The sequence below is a fragment of the Salmo salar genome, chromosome ssa01 (genome assembly GCF_905237065.1).
Source record: "Salmo salar chromosome ssa01, Ssal_v3.1, whole genome shotgun sequence".
Lineage (NCBI taxonomy): Eukaryota > Metazoa > Chordata > Actinopteri > Salmoniformes > Salmonidae > Salmo > Salmo salar.
The window spans coordinates 111581595-111601355 of record NC_059442.1 but is presented as its reverse complement, the minus strand read 5'-3'; the positions used below and the strand labels follow the sequence as shown (position 1 = coordinate 111601355).

The 19761-nt window shown below is 45.1% G+C and overlaps 1 protein-coding gene across 2 annotated transcripts in view; it reads left to right on the top strand.

Annotated features, from left to right (window-relative positions):
• Window positions 1-19761, top strand: part of LOC106577378 (polymerase (RNA) III (DNA directed) polypeptide A) — a 69917-nt gene that overhangs the window by 29904 nt on the left and 20252 nt on the right. For both annotated transcript variants that reach the window (XM_045687468.1, XM_045687464.1), the window contains exons 18-21: window positions 12493-12611; window positions 15261-15398; window positions 15894-16064; window positions 17029-17142. In XM_045687468.1, the coding sequence (XP_045543424.1) occupies window positions 12493-12611; window positions 15261-15398; window positions 15894-16064; window positions 17029-17142 (542 nt within the window). The remainder of the gene's footprint in view (window positions 1-12492; window positions 12612-15260; window positions 15399-15893; window positions 16065-17028; window positions 17143-19761) is intronic.

Sequence of the window (19761 nt, the reverse complement as noted above, 5' to 3'; positions counted from 1 at the left end):
GTAGACTCTCATCAACATCTCTCCATCATTATGTCTCTTCTCCCTGCTGTAGACTCATCAACATCTCTCCATCATTATGTCTCTTCTCCCTGCTGTAGACTCATCAACATCTCTCCATCATTATGTCTCTTCTCCCTGCTGTAGACTCTCATCAACATCTCTCCATCATTATGTCTCTTCTCCCTGCTGTAGACTCTCATCAACATCTCTCCATCATTATGTCTCTTCTCCCTGCTGTAGACTCTCATCAACATCTCTCCATCATTATGTCTCTTCTCCCTGCTGTAGACTCTCATCAACATCTCTCCATCATTATGTCTCTTCTCCCTGCTGTAGACTCTCATCAACATCTCTCCATCATTATGTCTCTTCTCCCTGCTGTAGACTCTCATCAACATCTCTCCATCATTATGTCTCTTCTCCCTGCTGTAGACTCTCATCAACATCTCTCCATCATCATGTCTCTTCTCCCTGCTGTAGACTCATCAACATCTCTCCATCATTATGTCTCTTCTCCCTGCTGTAGACTCATCAACATCTCTCCATCATTATGTCTCTTCTCCCTGCTGTAGACTCATCAACATCTCTCCATCATTATGTCTCTTCTCCCTGCTGTAGACTCTCATCAACATCTCTCCATCATTATGTCTCTTCTCCCTGCTGTAGACTATCATCATCTCTCCATCATTATGTCTCATCTCCCTGCTGTAGACTCTAATCAACATCTCTCCATCATTATGTCTCTTCTCCCTGCTGTAGACTCATCAACATCTCTCCATCATTATGTCTCATCTCCCTGCTGTAGACTCTCATCAACATCTCTCCATCATTATGTCTCTTCTCCCTGCTGTAGACTCTCATCAACATCTCTCCATCATTGTCTCTTCTCCCTGCTGTAGACTCTTTCATCAACATCTCTCCATCATTATGTCTCTTCTCCCTGCTGTAGACTCTCTTCATCTCTCCATCATTATGTCTCTTCTCCCTGCTGTAGACTCATCAACATCTCTCCATCATTATGTCTCTTCTCCCTGCTGTAGACTCATCATCTCTCCATCATTATGTCTCTTCTCCCTGCTGTAGACTCTTTCATCAACATCTCTCCATCATTGTCTCTTCTCCCTGCTGTAGACTCTCATCAACATCTCTCCATCATTGTCTCTTCTCCCTGCTGTAGACTCTCATCAACATCTCTCCATCATTATGTCTCTTCTCCCTGCTGTAGACTCATCAACATCTCTCCATCATTATGTCTCATCTCCCTGCTGTAGACTCATCAACATCTCTCCATCATTATGTCTCTTCTCCCTGCTGTAGACTCTTTCATCAACATCTCTCCATCATTATGTCTCTTCTCCCTGCTGTAGACTCTTTCATCAACATCTCTCCATCATTATGTCTCTTCTCCCTGCTGTAGACTCTCATCAACATCTCTCCATCATTATGTCTCTTCTCCCTGCTGTAGACTCTCATCAACATCTCTCCATCATTATGTCTCTTCTCCCTGCTGTAGACTCATCAACATCTCTCCATCATTATGTCTCTTCTCCCTGCTGTAGACTCATCAACATCTCTCCATCATTATGTCTCTTCTCCCTGCTGTAGACTCTCATCAACATCTCTCCATCATTGTCTCTTCTCCCTGCTGTAGACTCTCATCAACATCTCTTCATCATTGTCTCTTCTCCCTGCTGTAGACTCATCAACATCTCTTCATCATTGTCTCTTCTCCCTGCTGTAGACTCATCAACATCTCTCCATCATTATGTCTCTTCTCCCTGCTGTAGACTCTCATCAACATCTCTCCATCATTATGTCTCTTCTCCCTGCTGTAGACTCTCATCATCTCTCCATCATTATGTCTCTTCTCCCTGCTGTAGACTCATCAACATCTCTCCATCATGTCTCTTCTCCCTGCTGTAGACTTTCATCAACATCTCTCCATCATTATGTCTCTTCTCCCTGCTGTAGACTCATCAACATCTCTCCATCATTATGTCTCTTCTCCCTGCTGTAGACTCTCATCAACATCTCTCCATCATTGTCTCTTCTCCCTGCTGTAGACTCTCATCAACATCTCTCCATCATTATGTCTCTTCTCCCTGCTGTAGACTCATCATCATCTCTCCATCATTATGTCTCTTCTCCCTGCTGTAGACTCATCAACATCTCTCCATCATTATGTCTCTTCTCCCTGCTGTAGACTCTCATCATCTCTCCATCATTATGTCTCTTCTCCCTGCTGTAGACTCTCATCATCTCTCCATCATTATGTCTCTTCTCCCTGCTGTAGACTCATCAACATCTCTCCATCATTATGTCTCTTCTCCCTGCTGTAGACTCTTTCATCAACATCTCTCCATCATTATGTCTCTTCTCCCTGCTGTAGACTCTCATCAACATCTCTCCATCATTATGTCTCTTCTCCCTGCTGTAGACTCTTTCATCAACATCTCTCCATCATTATGTCTCTTCTCCCTGCTGTAGACTCTTTCATCAACATCTCTCCATCATTATGTCTCTTCTCCCTGCTGTAGACTCATCAACATCTCTCCATCATTATGTCTCTTCTCCCTGCTGTAGACTCTCATCAACATCTCTCCATCATTATGTCTCTTCTCCCTGCTGTAGACTCATCAACATCTCTCCATCATTATGTCTCTTCTCCCTGCTGTAGACTCATCAACATCTCTCCATCATTATGTCTCTTCTCCCTGCTGTAGACTCTCATCAACATCTCTCCATCATTATGTCTCTTCTCCCTGCTGTAGACTCTCATCAACATCTCTCCATCATTATGTCTCTTCTCCCTGCTGTAGACTCTCATCAACATCTCTCCATCATTATGTCTCTTCTCCCTGCTGTAGACTCTCATCAACATCTCTCCATCATTATGTCTCTTCTCCCTGCTGTAGACTCTCATCAACATCTCTCCATCATTATGTCTCTTCTCCCTGCTGTAGACTCTTTCATCAACATCTCTCCATCATTATGTCTCTTCTCCCTGCTGTAGACTCTCATCAACATCTCTCCATCATTATGTCTCTTCTCCCTGCTGTAGACTCTCATCAACATCTCTCCATCATTATGTCTCTTCTCCCTGCTGTAGACTCTCATCAACATCTCTCCATCATTATGTCTCTTCTCCCTGCTGTAGACTCATCAACATCTCTCCATCATTATGTCTCTTCTCCCTGCTGTAGACTCATCAACATCTCTCCATCATTATGTCTCTTCTCCCTGCTGTAGACTCTCATCAACATCTCTCCATCATTATGTCTCTTCTCCCTGCTGTAGACTCTCATCAACATCTCTCCATCATTATGTCTCTTCTCCCTGCTGTAGACTCTCATCAACATCTCTCCATCATTATGTCTCTTCTCCTTGCTGTAGACTCTCATCAACATCTCTCCATCATTATGTCTCTTCTCCCTGCTGTAGACTTTCATCAACATCTCTCCATCATTATGTCTCTTCTCCCTGCTGTAGACTCTTCATCAACATCTCTCCATCATTATGTCTCTTCTCCCTGCTGTAGACTCTCATCAACATCTCTCCATCATTATGTCTCTTCTCCCTGCTGTAGACTCTTTCATCAACATCTCTCCATCATTATGTCTCTTCTCCCTGCTGTAGACTCATCAACATCTCTCCATCATTATGTCTCTTCTCCCTGCTGTAGACTCATCAACATCTCTCCATCATTATGTCTCTTCTCCCTGCTGTAGACTCTCATCAACATCTCTCCATCATTATGTCTCTTCTCCCTGCTGTAGACTCTCATCAACATCTCTCCATCATTATGTCTCTTCTCCCTGCTGTAGACTCTCATCAACATCTCTCCATCATTATGTCTCTTCTCCCTGCTGTAGACTCTCATCAACATCTCTCCATCATTATGTCTCTTCTCCCTGCTGTAGACTCTCATCAACATCTCTCCATCATTATGTCTCTTCTCCCTGCTGTAGACTCTTTCATCAACATCTCTCCACAATAATGTCTCTTCTCCCTGCTGTAGACTCATCATCTCTCCATCATTGTCTCTTCTCCCTGCTGTAGACTCTCATCAACATCTCTCCATCATTGTCTCTTCTCCCTGCTGTAGACTCATCAACATCTCTCCATCATTATGTCTCTTCTCCCTGCTGTAGACTCATCAACATCTCTCCATCATTGTCTCTTCTCCCTGCTGTAGACTCATCAACATCTCTCCATCATTGTCTCTTCTCCCTGCTGTAGACTCTCATCAACATCTCTCCATGTCTCATCTCCCTGCTGTAGACTCTCATCAACATCTCTCCATCATTATGTCTCATCTCCCTGCTGTAGACTCTCATCATCTCTCCATCATTGTCTCTTCTCCTTGCTGTAGACTCTCATCAACATCTCTCCATCATTATGTCTCTTCTCCCTGCTGTAGACTCTCATCAACATCTCTCCATCATTATGTCTCTTCTCCCTGCTGTAGACTCTCATCATCTCTCCATCATTATGTCTATTCTCCCTGCTGTAGACTCTCATCAACATCTCTCCATCATTATGTCTCTTCTCCCTGCTGTAGACTCATCAACATCTCTCCATCATTATGTCTCTTCTCCCTGCTGTAGACTCATCAACATCTCTCCATCATTATGTCTCTTCTCCCTGCTGTAGACTCATCAACATCTCTCCATCATTATGTCTCTTCTCCCTGCTGTAGACTCTCATCAACATCTCTCCATCATTATGTCTCTTCTCCCTGCTGTAGACTCTCATCAACATCTCTCCATCATTATGTCTCTTCTCCCTGCTGTAGACTCATCAACATCTCTCCATCATTATGTCTCTTCTCCCTGCTGTAGACTCATCAACATCTCTCCATCATTATGTATCTTCTCCCTTCTGTACACTCATCATCTCTCCATCATTGTCTCTTCTCCCTGCTGTAGACTCATCAACATCTCTCCATCATTATGTCTCTTCTCCCTGCTGTAGACTCTCATCAACATCTCTCCATCATTATGTCTCATCTCCCTGCTGTAGACTCTTTCATCAACATCTCTCCATCATTATGTCTCATCTCCCTGCTGTAGACTCTTTCATCAACATCTCTCCATCATTGTCTCTTCTCCCTGCTGTAGACTCTCATCAACATCTCTCCATCATTATGTCTCATCTCCCTGCTGTAGACTCATCATCTCTCCATCATTGTCTCTTCTCCCTGCTGTAGACTCTCATCAACATCTCTCCATCATTGTCTCTTCTCCCTGCTGTAGACTCATCAACATCTCTCCATCATTGTGTCTCTTCTCCCTGCTGTAGACTCTCATCAACATCTCTCCATTATGTCTCATCTCCCTGCTGTAGACTCTCATCAACATCTCTCCATCATTATGTCTCATCTCCCTGCTGTAGACTCTCATCATCTCTCCATCATTGTCTCTTCTCCTTGCTGTAGACTCTCATCAACATCTCTCCATCATTATGTCTCTTCTCCCTGCTGTAGAGTCTCATCAACATCTCTCCATCATTATGTCTCTTCTCCCTGCTGTAGACTCTTTCATCAACATCTCTCCATCATTATCTCTCTTCTCCCTGCTGTAGACTCTCATCATCTCTCCATCATGATGTCTCTTCTCCCTGCTGTAGACTCATCAACATCTCTCCATCATTATGTCTCTTCTCCCTGCTGTAGACTCATCATCTCTCCATCATTATGTCTCTTCTCCCTGCTGTAGACTCTCATCAACATCTCTCCATCATTATGTCTCTTCTCCCTGCTGTAGACTCATCAACATCTCTCCATCATTATGTCTCATCTCCCTGCTGTAGACTCTCATCATCTCTCCATCATTGTCTCTTCTCCCTGCTGTAGACTCTCAACATCTCTCCATCATTATGTCTCTTCTCCCTGCTGTAGACTCTTTCATCAACATCTCTCCATCATTATCTCTCTTCTCCCTGCTGTAGACTCTCATCATCTCTCCATCATTATGTCTCTTCTCCCTGCTGTAGACTCATCAACATCTCTCCATCATTATGTCTCTTCTCCCTGCTGTAGACTCATCATCTCTCCATCATTATGTCTCTTCTCCCTGCTGTAGACTCTCATCAACATCTCTCCATCATTATGTCTCATCTCCCTGCTGTAGACTCTCATCATCTCTCCATCATTGTCTCTTCTCCCTGCTGTAGACTCTCATCATCTCTCCATCATTATGTCTCTTCTCCCTGCTGTAGACTCATCATCTCTCCATCATTATGTCTCTTCTCCCTGCTGTAGACTCATCAACATCTCTCCATCATTATGTCTCTTCTCCCTGCTGTAGACTCATCAACATCTCTCCATCATTATGTCTCATCTCCCTGCTGTAGACTCTCATCATCTCTCCATCATTGTCTCTTCTCCCTGCTGTAGACTCTCATCATCTCTCCATCATTGTCTCTTCTCCCTGCTGTAGACTCTCATCATCTCTCCATCATTATGTCTCTTCTCCCTGCTGTAGACTCATCAACATGTCTCCATCATTATGTCTCTTCTCCCTGCTGTAGACTCTCATCAACATCTCTCCATCATTATGTCTCTTCTCCCTGCTGTAGACTCTCATCAACATCTCTCCATCATTATGTCTCTTCTCCCGGCTGTAGACTCATCAACATCTCTCCATCATTATGTCTCTTCTCCCTGCTGTAGACTCATCAACATCTCTCCATCATTATGTATCTTCTCCCTTCTGTAGACTCATCATCTCTCCATCATTGTCTCTTCTCCCTGCTGTAGACTCATCAACATCTCTCCATCATTGTCTCTTCTCCCTGCTGTAGACTCTCATCAACATCTCTCCATCATTATGTCTCATCTCCCTGCTGTAGACTCATCATCTCTCCATCATTGTCTCTTCTCCCTGCTGTAGACTCTCATCAACATCTCTCCATCATTGTCTCTTCTCCCTGCTGTAGACTCATCAACATCTCTCCATCATTGTCTCTTCTCCCTGCTGTAGACTCATCAACATCTCTCCATCATTGTGTCTCTTCTCCCTGCTGTAGACTCTCATCAACATCTCTCCATGTCTCATCTCCCTGCTGTAGACTCTCATCAACATCTCTCCATCATTATGTCTCATCTCCCTGCTGTAGACTCTCATCATCTCTCCATCATTGTCTCTTCTCCTTGCTGTAGACTCTCATCAACATCTCTCCATCATTATGTGTGTTCTCCCTGCTGTAGAGTCTCATCAACATCTCTCCATCATTATGTCTCTTCTCCCTGCTGTAGACTCTTTCATCAACATCTCTCCATCATTATCTCTCTTCTCCCTGCTGTAGACTCTCATCATCTCTCCATCATGATGTCTCTTCTCCCTGCTGTAGACTCATCAACATCTCTCCATCATTATGTCTCTTCTCCCTGCTGTAGACTCATCATCTCTCCATCATTATGTCTCTTCTCCCTGCTGTAGACTCATCATCTCTCCATCATTATGTCTCTTCTCCCTGCTGTAGACTCTTTCATCAACATCTCTCCATCATTGTCTCTTCTCCCTGCTGTAGACTCTCATCAACATCTCTCCATCATTGTCTCTTCTCCCTGCTGTAGACTCTCATCAACATCTCTCCATCATTATGTCTCATCTCCCTGCTGTAGACTCATCAACATCTCTCCATCATTATGTCTCTTCTCCCTGCTGTAGACTCTTTCATCAACATCTCTCCATCATTATGTCTCTTCTCCCTGCTGTAGACTCTTTCATCAACATCTCTCCATCATTGTCTCTTCTCCCTGCTGTAGACTCTCATCAACATCTCTCCATCATTATGTCTCTTCTCCCTGCTGTAGACTCTCATCAACATCTCTCCATCATCATGTCTCTTCTCCCTGCTGTAGACTCATCAACATCTCTCCATCATTATGTCTCATCTCCCTGCTGTAGACTCATCAACATCTCTCCATCATTATGTCTCATCTCCCTGCTGTAGACTCTCATCATCTCTCCATCATTGTCTCTTCTCCCTGCTGTAGACTCTCATCAACATCTCTTCATCATTGTCTCTTCTCCCTGCTGTAGACTCATCAACATCTCTCCATCATTATGTCTCTTCTCCCTGCTGTAGACTCTCATCAACATCTCTCCATCTTTATGTCTCTTCTCCCTGCTGTAGACTCTCATCAACATCTCTCCATCATTATGTCTCTTCTCCCTGCTGTAGACTCTCATCATCTCTCCATCATTATGTCTCTTCTCCCTGCTGTAGACTCATCAACATCTCTCCATCATGTCTCTTCTCCCTGCTGTAGACTCTTTCATCAACATCTCTCCATCATTATGTCTCTTCTCCCTGCTGTAGACTCATCAACATCTCTCCATCATTATGTCTCTTCTCCCTGCTGTAGACTCTCATCAACATCTCTCCATCATTGTCTCTTCTCCCTGCTGTAGACTCTCATCAACATCTCTCCATCATTATGTCTCTTCTCCCTGCTGTAGACTCATCATCATCTCTCCATCATTATGTCTCTTCTCCCTGCTGTAGACTCATCAACATCTCTCCATCATTATGTCTCTTCTCCCTGCTGTAGACTCTCATCATCTCTCCATCATTATGTCTCTTCTCCCTGCTGTAGACTCTCATCATCTCTCCATCATTATGTCTCTTCTCCCTGCTGTAGACTCATCAACAGCTCTCCATCATTATGTCTCTTCTCCCTGCTGTAGACTCTTTCATCAACATCTCTCCATCATTATGTCTCTTCTCCCTGCTGTAGACTCTCATCAACATCTCTCCATCATTATGTCTCTTCTCCCTGCAGTAGACTCTTTCATCAACATCTCTCCATCATTATGTCTCTTCTCCCTGCTGTAGACTCTTTCATCAACATCTCTCCATCATTATGTCTCTTCTCCCTGCTGTAGACTCATCATCTCTCCATCATTATGTCTCTTCTCCCTGCTGTAGACTCTTTCATCAACATCTCTCCATCATTGTCTCTTCTCCCTGCTGTAGACTCTCAACATCTCTCCATCATTATGTCTCTTCTCCCTGCTGTAGACTCATCAACATCTCTCCATCATTATGTCTCTTCTCCCTGCTGTAGACTCTCATCAACATCTCTCCATCATTATGTCTCTTCTCCCTGCTGTAGACTCTCATCAACATCTCTCCATCATTATGTCTCTTCTCCCTGCTGTAGACTCTCATCAACATCTCTCCATCATTATGTCTCTTCTCCCTGCTGTAGACTCTCATCAACATCTCTCCATCATTATGTCTCTTCTCCCTGCTGTAGACTCTCATCAACATCTCTCCATCATTATGTCTCTTCTCCCTGCTGTAGACTCTTTCATCAACATCTCTCCATAATTATGTCTCTTCTCCCTGCTGTAGACTCATCATCTCTCCATCATTGTCTCTTCTCCCTGCTGTAGACTCTCATCAACATCTCTCCATCATTGTCTCTTCTCCCTGCTGTAGACTCATCAACATCTCTCCATCATTATGTCTCTTCTCCCTGCTGTAGACTCATCAACATCTCTCCATCATTGTCTCTTCTCCCTGCTGTAGACTCATCAACATCTCTCCATCATTGTGTCTCTTCTCCCTGCTGTAGACTCTCATCAACATCTCTCCATGTCTCATCTCCCTGCTGTAGACTCTCATCAACATCTCTCCATCATTATGTCTCATCTCCCTGCTGTAGACTCTCATCATCTCTCCATCATTGTCTCTTCTCCTTGCTGTAGACTCTCATCAACATCTCTCCATCATTATGTCTCTTCTCCCTGCTGTAGACTCTCATCAACATCTCTCCATCATTATGTCTCTTCTCCCTGCTGTAGACTCTCATCAACATCTCTCCATCATTATGTCTCTTCTCCCTGCTGTAGACTCTCATCAACATCTCTCCATCATTATGTCTCTTCTCCCTGCTGTAGACTCATCAACATCTCTCCATCATTATGTCTCTTCTCCCTGCTGTAGACTCATCAACATCTCTCCATCATTATGTCTCTTCTCCCTGCTGTAGACTCTCATCAACATCTCTCCATCATTATGTCTCTTCTCCCTGCTGTAGACTCTCATCAACATCTCTCCATCATTATGTCTCTTCTCCCGGCTGTAGACTCATCAACATCTCTCCATCATTATGTCTCTTCTCCCTGCTGTAGACTCATCAACATCTCTCCATCATTATGTATCTTCTCCCTTCTGTACACTCATCATCTCTCCATCATTGTCTCTTCTCCCTGCTGTAGACTCATCAACATCTCTCCATCATTATGTCTCTTCTCCCTGCTGTAGACTCTCATCAACATCTCTCCATCATTATGTCTCATCTCCCTGCTGTAGACTCATCATCTCTCCATCATTGTCTCTTCTCCCTGCTGTAGACTCTCATCAACATCTCTCCATCATTATGTCTCTTCTCCCTGCTGTAGACTCTCATCAACATCTCTCCATCATTATGTCTCTTCTCCTTGCTGTAGACTCTCATCAACATCTCTCCATCATTATGTCTCTTCTCCCTGCTGTAGAGTCTCATCAACATCTCTCCATCATTATGTCTCTTCTCCCTGCTGTAGACTCTTTCATCAACATCTCTCCATCATTATCTCTCTTCTCCCTGCTGTAGACTCTCATCATCTCTCCATCATTATGTCTCTTCTCCCTGCTGTAGACTCATCAACATCTCTCCATCATTATGTCTCTTCTCCCTGCTGTAGACTCATCATCTCTCCATCATTATGTCTCTTCTCCCTGCTGTAGACTCTCATCAACATCTCTCCATCATTATGTCTCATCTCCCTGCTGTAGACTCTCATCATCTCTCCATCATTGTCTCTTCTCCCTGCTGTAGACTCTCATCATCTCTCCATCATTATGTCTCTTCTCCCTGCTGTAGACTCATCATCTCTCCATCATTATGTCTCTTCTCCCTGCTGTAGACTCATCAACATCTCTCCATCATTATGTCTCTTCTCCCTGCTGTAGACTCATCAACATCTCTCCATCATTATGTCTCATCTCCCTGCTGTAGACTCTCATCATCTCTCCATCATTGTCTCTTCTCCCTGCTGTAGACTCTCATCATCTCTCCATCATTGTCTCTTCTCCCTGCTGTAGACTCTCATCATCTCTCCATCATTATGTCTCTTCTCCCTGCTGTAGACTCATCAACATGTCTCCATCATTATGTCTCTTCTCCCTGCTGTAGACTCATCAACATCTCTCCATCATTATGTCTCTTCTCCCTGCTGTAGACTCTTTCATCAACATCTCTCCATCATTATGTCTCTTCTCCCTGCTGTAGACTCTCATCAACATCTCTCCATCATTATGTCTCTTCTCCCTGCTGTAGACTCATCATCATCTCTCCATCATTATGTCTCTTCTCCCTGCTGTAGACTCTTTCATCAACATCTCTCCATCATTATGTCTCTTCTCCCTGCTGTAGACTCTCATCATCTCTCCATCATTGTCTCATCTCCCTGCTGTAGACTCTTTCATCAACATCTCTCCATCATTATGTCTCTTCTCCCTGCTGTAGACTCCTCAACATCTCTCCATCATTGTCTCTTCTCCCTGCTGTAGACTCATCAACATCTCTCCATCATTATGTCTCTTCTCCCTGCTGTAGACTCATCAACATCTCTCCATCATTATGTCTCTTCTCCCTGCTGTAGACTCTCATCAACATCTCTCCATCATTATGTCTCTTCTCCCTGCTGTAGACTCTCATCAACATCTCTCCATCATTATGTCTCATCTCCCTGCTGTAGACTCTCATCATCTCTCCATCATTATGTCTCTTCTCCCTGCTACATTTCTCATGTATTCATTGATTATGGGCAGTGCATGTATATGGTCCAACTCAATGGTGTGTTGTGGTTAGAGGTCTTGAGAGTGTGATCCCCAGCCGAGTCATACCATAGAAAAATGAGACCTGGTGCATCTCTGCTTGTCACTCTGCATTAAGGAGATAGATTGGGGGTAAGGCCCAATCTAGGAGTTAGACTAGTGTCCTGTCCAGGGGGTGTACTGAGGAGTTAAACCAGTGTCCTGTCCAGGGGGTGTACTGAGGAGTTAGACCAGTGTCCTGTCCAGGGGGTGTACTGAGGAGTTAGACCAGTGTCCTGTCCAGGGGGTGTACTGAGGAGTTAGACCAGTGTCCTGTCCAGGGGGTGTACTGAGGAGTTAGACCAGTGTCCTGTCCAGGGGGTGTACTGAGGAGATAGACCTGTGTCCTGTCCAGGGGGTGTACTGAGGAGATAGACCTGTGTCCTGTCCAGGGGGTGTACTGAGGAGATAGACCAGTGTCCTGTCCAGGGGGTGTACTGGTACATCACGCTACAGAAACAGGAGATCCTAGTCCTATGAGCCGTTCTGGCTGCTTGCTTTCTTTTACCTGTATATGGTAGAATGCTTAGGATTTTTTAGTTTTGTTTGTTTAAGGTGATGATTCAGTAATGCTAATGGTCGTATTTCTTCATCCCTTTCATTCTCCCCTCCTAGGATCCTTCATCAACATCTCCCAGATGATTGCCTGTGTGGGCCAGCAGGCTATAAGCGGCTCTCGAGTGCCCGACGGCTTTGAGAACCGCTCGCTGCCACACTTTGAGAAGCACTCTAAAGTAAGATTCTCTAAGAACCTCTTAAGGCCTTTATTAACCAGCTGAAATCACCATTATATCTGTCCAGAGTCTCAGAGCATGGGTTCATTCATTCATAACATATTAGGGCGGGCTATCTCCCAAATGACACCCTATTTCATAGTGCACTCCTTTTTACCAGGGCACTGATAGGGTTCTGGTCAAAAGTAATGCATTATATAGGGAATAGGGGGACATTTGGGACACAGCTGAGGACCTGAAGCCGCTCCTGGAGGACAATGGAAGTAGATATAATTACTCAGAACAAAAATATAATCCAGAGCATCCCAAACATGCTCAATGGGTGGTGACATGTCTGGTGAGTATGCAGGCCATGGAAGAACTGGGACATTTTCAACTTCCAGGAATTGTGTACAGATCCTTGCGACATGGGGCCGTGCATTATCATGCTGAAACATGAGGTGATGGCGGTGGCTGAATGGCACAACAATGGGCCTCAGGATCTCATCACGGTATCTCTGTGCATTCAAACTGCCATCGATAAAATGCAATTTGCATAATCCCATCTCATCACCGTGGGGCACTCTGTTCACAACATTGACATCAGCAAACCGCTCGCCCACACAACGCCGTACACGCTGTCTGCCATCTGACCGGGACAGTTGAAACCGGAGTTCGTCCGTGATGAGCACACTTCTCCAGGGTGCCAGTGGCCGTCGATGTGAGCATTGGCCCACTCAAGTCGATTTATGATGTCGAACTGCAGTCAGGTCAAGACCCTGGTGAGGACGACGAGCATGCAGATGAGCTTCCCTGAGACGGTTTCTGACAGTTTGTGCAGATAAGGAAAAATAAATGTGTATTTCATTTAACTGTTGAACGCGAGGAAGGAATGAAGCAACAATAGAGAAGGAAAGAGGAGGTAGACTAATAACATCAGGGGAGGTATTATGAAAGGTATACATGTATCAGCCTACTAATTATACACATAGGTCCTATTATATTTCAACCTCTAGCTTATACTTGTAACTTTATAGACTGCATGTGCAGCACCAGAATCACATGTTCTCTCCTGTCTTTATCATGGTTTGAACAATGTACATATATTATACAGTAGGCTACATTAATACCTTTCACACTCAAAAGATTAGCCTACTGGAACTAGTTTCATTTATTTACCCATGAGAACATATAGCTAGCTATATCTACGGGCTTTAATGTGTTTCTGTCATGTGGAATGTGCAGTAGCCTCTATCATATACAGTTCATTCTGAAAGGATTCACACCCCTTGACTTTTTCCACATTTTGTTACGTTAGTCTTATTCTAAACATTTATGAAATAATTTTTCCCCTTCATCAATCTACACACAATACCCCATAATGACCAAGCGAAAACAGGTTTTTAGAAATGTTTGCAAATTTATAAAAATAAACAGAAATACCTTATTTACATAAGTATTCAGACCCTTTGCTATGAGACTTGAAATTGAGCTCAGGTGCATCCTGTTTCCATTGATCATCCTTGACGTTTCTACAACTTGATTGGAGTCCACCTGTGGTAAATTCTAATGATTGTTCATGATTTGGAAAGGCACGTACCTGTCTATATAAGGTCCCACAGTTGACAGTGCATGTCAGAGCAAAAACCAAGCCATGAGGTCGAAGGAATTGTCCGTAGAGCTCCGAGACAGGATTGTGTCGTGGCACAGATCTGGGGAAGGGTACCAAAAAATGTTTGCAGTTTTGAAGGTCCTCAACAACACAGTGGCCACCATCATTCTTAAATGGAAGAAGTTTGGAACCACCAAGACTCTTCCTAGAGATGGCTGCCCGGGCAAACTGAGCAATCGGGGGAGTAGGGCCTTGGTCAGGGAGGTGACCAAGAACCCGATGGTTACTCTGACAGAGTGCCAGAGTTCCTCTGTAGAGATGGGAGTACCTTCCAGAAGGACAACCATCTCTGCAGCACTCGACCAAATCAGGCCTTTATGGTAGAGTGGCCAGACAGAAGCCACTCCTCAGTAAAAGGCACATGACAGCCCGTTTGAAGTTTGCCAAAAGGCACCTAAAGGACTCAGACCATGAGAAACAAGACTCTCTGGCCTGACGAAACCAAGATTGAACTATTTTTCCCTGAATGCCAAGCGTTACATCTAGAAGAAACCTGGCATCATCCCTACGGTGAAGCATGGTGGTGGCAGCAACATGCTGTGGGGATATTATTCAGCGGCAGGGACTGGGAGACTAGTCAGGATGCGGAGGATTGAGAAACACACAGCCTGATGCAAAAACGATCTCTAGCTTAAACAGACGGATTTTGATGGGGATTTATGTTAATTAGATTTCCGCGAACCTGCAGAAATTGTAGGCTAAGGGTTGAAAAACGTTCAAACGTTCATAGATGTTGTTTACTGCTAGGAAGGAGAAACATCTCCAGCTGGCTCAGTCAGAGCCCTGTTTTCATTGTTTTTGCTCTAACGGGATGAATCCCGAAATGTCAACCCTTTTCCCTCCTTAGTGCACTACTTCTGACCAAGGCGCTGTGTGGCCCTGGTCAGAAGTAATGCACTCTACAGTAATAGTGAATAGGGTGCCATTTGGGACTTGTCCGGGGCCTATTATAATGATGTAACACCTTTCTCTCTATCTCTCTGTGTGTGGTGTCACAGCTTCCTGCGGCTAAAGGCTTTGTGGCTGACAGCTTTTATTCAGGCCTGACGCCCACGGAATTCTTTTTCCACACTATGGCTGGTCGAGAGGGCTTGGTGGACACCGCTGTTAAAACAGCAGAGACCGGATACATGCAGGTAACACACACACACACTGGGCTGCTGTCTGCTGCACCGTACCCAACACCCTCTGCTCTCTGCTTGTATTAAAGAAAAGAGGAACAACGTGTGCTCCCTACAAATCTAAATCTGATCAGGCTCCCTCTTGAGTAGCGATCAGGGTTATCTCCTAGGGCATGGACTATTCAACTCTGACCCTATGAGGTCTGGAGCCTGCTGGTTTTCTGTTCTGCCTGGTCATTAATATCACCCACCTGGTGTCCCAGGTCTAAGTCAGGCCCTGACTAGAGGGGAACAATGAAAACATGCAGTGGAGCTGGCCTGGCGGTCCAGAGTTGAGGGTCAGATCAGAACAACTCACCATCTGACTAATGGCACATAGCAGAGGAACGGTGTTGAGTGGTCAGTCACACACACACACGGTTACACAACAAGCAGGATTAAATAGGCCTATCTGTTGTTGATTCATCCTCTGATCTGTTCTTCTGTGGTGGATGTGTTGTGTGTCAACAGAGACGTCTGGTGAAGTCGTTGGAGGACCTGTGTTCCCAGTATGATCTGACGGTACGGAGCTCCACTGGTGACATCATCCAGTTTGTCTATGGAGGGGACGGCCTGGACCCGGCCGCCATGGAGGGGAAAGATGAACCGCTGGAGTTCAACAGAGTTCTGGACAACATCCGGGTGAGTCACACATGTACGACAAGACTTAATCTCACACACAGAGAGAGACACACGCAGACGCTCACACACCCATTATTCTCTTAGACCTCACCTGTCGTCAGTCTGGCAACAATAACATAAACAAGCCTGCATTTAAAAGTGCCAGACTTCACAATGTGCAGACGGTGAAATGAGGTTTTACCCAGCGTGCATGTTGTCATCTCTATGTATGTGTTGGTGATGCAGGTCAGCTGTTTGTTCACCCGCCCACAGTTACTAATAACACATCCACACTCTGCACTCCTCCCTCTATCCCTCCATGACTCCTCTTCCCTCTATCCCTCCTCTCCATCCCTCTCCCTCTATACCTCCATCCCTCTCCCTCTATCCCTCCATGACTCCTCTTCCCTCCATCCCTCTCCCTCTATCCCTCCTCTCCATCCCTCTATCCCTCCCCTCTATCCCTCCTCTCCATCCCTCTATCCCTCCTCTCCATCCCTCTATCCCTCCTCTCCATCCCTCTATCCCTCCTCTCCATCCCTCTATCCCTCCTCTCCATCCCTCTACCCCTCCTCTCATCCCTCTATCCCTCCTCTCCATCCCTCTATCCCTCCATCCCTCTACCCCTCCTCTCATCCCTCTATCCCTCCTCTCCATCCCTCTATCCCTCCTCTCCATCCCTCTATCCCTCCTCTCCATCCCTCTATCCCTCCTCTCCATCCCTCTATCCCTCCTCTCCATCCCTCTACCCCTCCTCTCATCCCTCTATCCCTCCTCTCCATCCCTCTATCCCTCCATCCCTCTACCCCTCCTCTCATCCCTCTATCCCTCCTCTCCATCCCTCTATCCCTCCTCTCCATCCCTCTATCCCTCCTCCCTCTATCCCTCCTCCCTCTATCCCTCCTCCCTCTATCCCTCCTCCCTCTATCCCTCCTCCCTCCATTCCTCTGCCCCTCTATCCCTCCTCCATCCTTCCATCCCCCAGTCGGTCCATACGTGTTCAGAGCAGCCAGCCCTTAGTAAGAATGAGTTGGTCCTGACAGCAGAGTCCATCATGAAGAGGAGTGACTTCAAGTGCTGCCGAGACAGCTTCCTCGAGGTAAATAACTATCACTTGTCCACTTGACTGCTTCTATGTCTGCGTTCAAAATGGCACCCTATTCCCTACATAGTGCACTTTAACCAGAGCCCTGGTCTAAAGTAGTGCACTGCATACCATAGAGAATAGGGAGCCATTTGGGACCAGACTATATTATTGATTTTAGTTCTATTATCAACAGTAATGTTCCAGGGTATAGACCTATATCAATCATCAACAGTAATGTTCCAGGGTATAGACCTGTATCAATCATCAACAGTAATGTTACAGGGTATAGACCTATATCAGTCATCAACAGTAATGTTACAAGGTATAGACCTGTATCAATCATCAACAGTAATGTTACAGGGTATAGACCTATATCAATCATCAACAGTAATGTTACAGGGTATAGACCTATATCAATCATCAACAGTAATGTTACAGGGTATAGACCTATATCAGTCATCAACAGTAATGTTACAGGGTATAGACCTATATCAGTCATAAACAGTAATGTTACAGGGTATAGACCTATATCAGTCATCAACAGTAATGTTCCAGCCTATAGACCTATATCAATCAGCAACAGTAATGTTCCAGCCTATAGACCTATATCAATCATCAACAGTAATGTTCCAGCAGTTACACCCCGGCGTATAGACCGAGACTTAGACCTGGGTAACATCCTCAAATGGGACCCTATTCCCTATGGGCTGCACTACTGTTTACCTGGGCCCACTGGGCTCTATATAGGGACTGGGGTGACATTTAGGACACAGACCTATATTATGGCCTATCAACAGCCACAGCCAACAGCAGATCTTCAACCACCGTTCAAATATTATAGATTTATCAAGTTATAGATTTATCAAATCATCCTTCAGTCACATGAAGGTAAAACATGTTGATTTCTATATAGAATCTGAACGAGTGTATTCTGCTGTTTCCATGACGCTTCCCTTTGTCAAATAGAATTCTCAGAATTCAAGAGTTGCAGCTCTATTTCCAAATGTCACTTGTTCCAAGAATATCTGTGCTGTCCATGCATTCAGCACGTGACCACTAGCGAGGCACCACTGCTCTGGTTACTAGGCAAAAACTACTAACATAATAAACCTCAAATTGCAATATGCTGTTCTGTCATCAATGGAAGAATGGGCGATAGAAACCAGATAGAAGCTGATAATGGTGCATGTGACTTCAGTTACGTTCTGGTTTGCCGCCGATGTCCAAACCAAGTACTTGCTCAATGTCTTTCCATATCAGGGGAAAGCTGAAACCAGGCCTGCAGGTGAGTGACTGTCTGAGGCTGTGGGTTTGAGTCTCATGGAGTCTTACACGGACAAAGGCAGAACTTGTGACCATGGATAACTTCTTCACATCAAATTCCCCGGCAGACAAGTTGATTGTGAAGAAGACTAGCCTGTTCAGAACAGTGAACAAACAAAGCTTGCCCCCCCCCGTGCAAAACAACACACCAGTGGAGCTACACGTCAGTGATGGACAACACACCAGTGGAGATACACGTCAGTGATGGACAACACACCAGTGGAGCTACACGTCAGTGATGGACAACACACCAGTGGAGCTACACGTCAGTGATGGACAACACACCAGTGGAGCTACACGTCAGTGATGGAGAGTGGTACAGCAACACTCACGGTGTGATGGAGAGTGGTACAGCAACAGTCACGGTGTACAATGTCAGTGTTTCATCCTCAACACCGTGCATCCCACTGTTGCCATCGGCAATGACCACAAGAAGAAACCGGAAACGGTGACAGACTACAATGACACACAGGTATATATCTCTACCGTGTACAGAAAGCCTTTCCATCTGCCGAACGCGGTGTTCTACAACGCGTCCGTGTTGTACAAGCCAGTCAGCAGGAGAGATTTCATCATGGATCTGGCATGTGAGCGTCGTGAGAACCACATGAACGCCAGGAAAGAAGCTACAGGCGCCAAGCAGGCTGCCAAGACAGCAGGTCCTGCTCTCTCTCTTCCTCAAGCACCACAGCTCCAAGCAGGCTGCCGGGGCAGCAGGTCCTGCTCTCTCTCTTCCTCAAGCACCACAGCTCCAAGCAGGCTGCCGAGGCAGCAGGTCCTGCTCTCTCTCTTCCTCAAGCACCACAGCTCCAAGCAGGCTGCCGAGGCAGCAGGTCCTGCTCTCTCTCTTCCTCAAGCACCACAGCTCCAAGCAGGCTGCCAAGACAGCAGGTCCTGCTCTCTCTCTTCCTCAAGCACCACAGCTCCCACTGGGGAAAAACAAGACACAATGTGAAGTCGGCTGCTGCCCATGAAAACTGTGTGCAGTGCAACCGATTTTGTTTGTGGGGCTTGCTCACACAAAGCCCTGAAGCTGTGTGCTGACTGTGGAACCTGAAGCATAAAGAGAGAACTTGATTGATTCATGTGTAAAGGAACAGGTATAAGGGCCCAATACACTGTCTGATACTATCAACAGATGACTGTTTTTATATCTTGTCATTTAATATATTTCCACGAATATTTCTTTATGCTATTTAATCCTTTATAATTGTTTATGTTTAGGAATACAGCAAATCATTTCACTTGCACACCTGGCTGGTTATATGATGATTATTATTATTATTATATTTTTGGTTTCTACTTTGT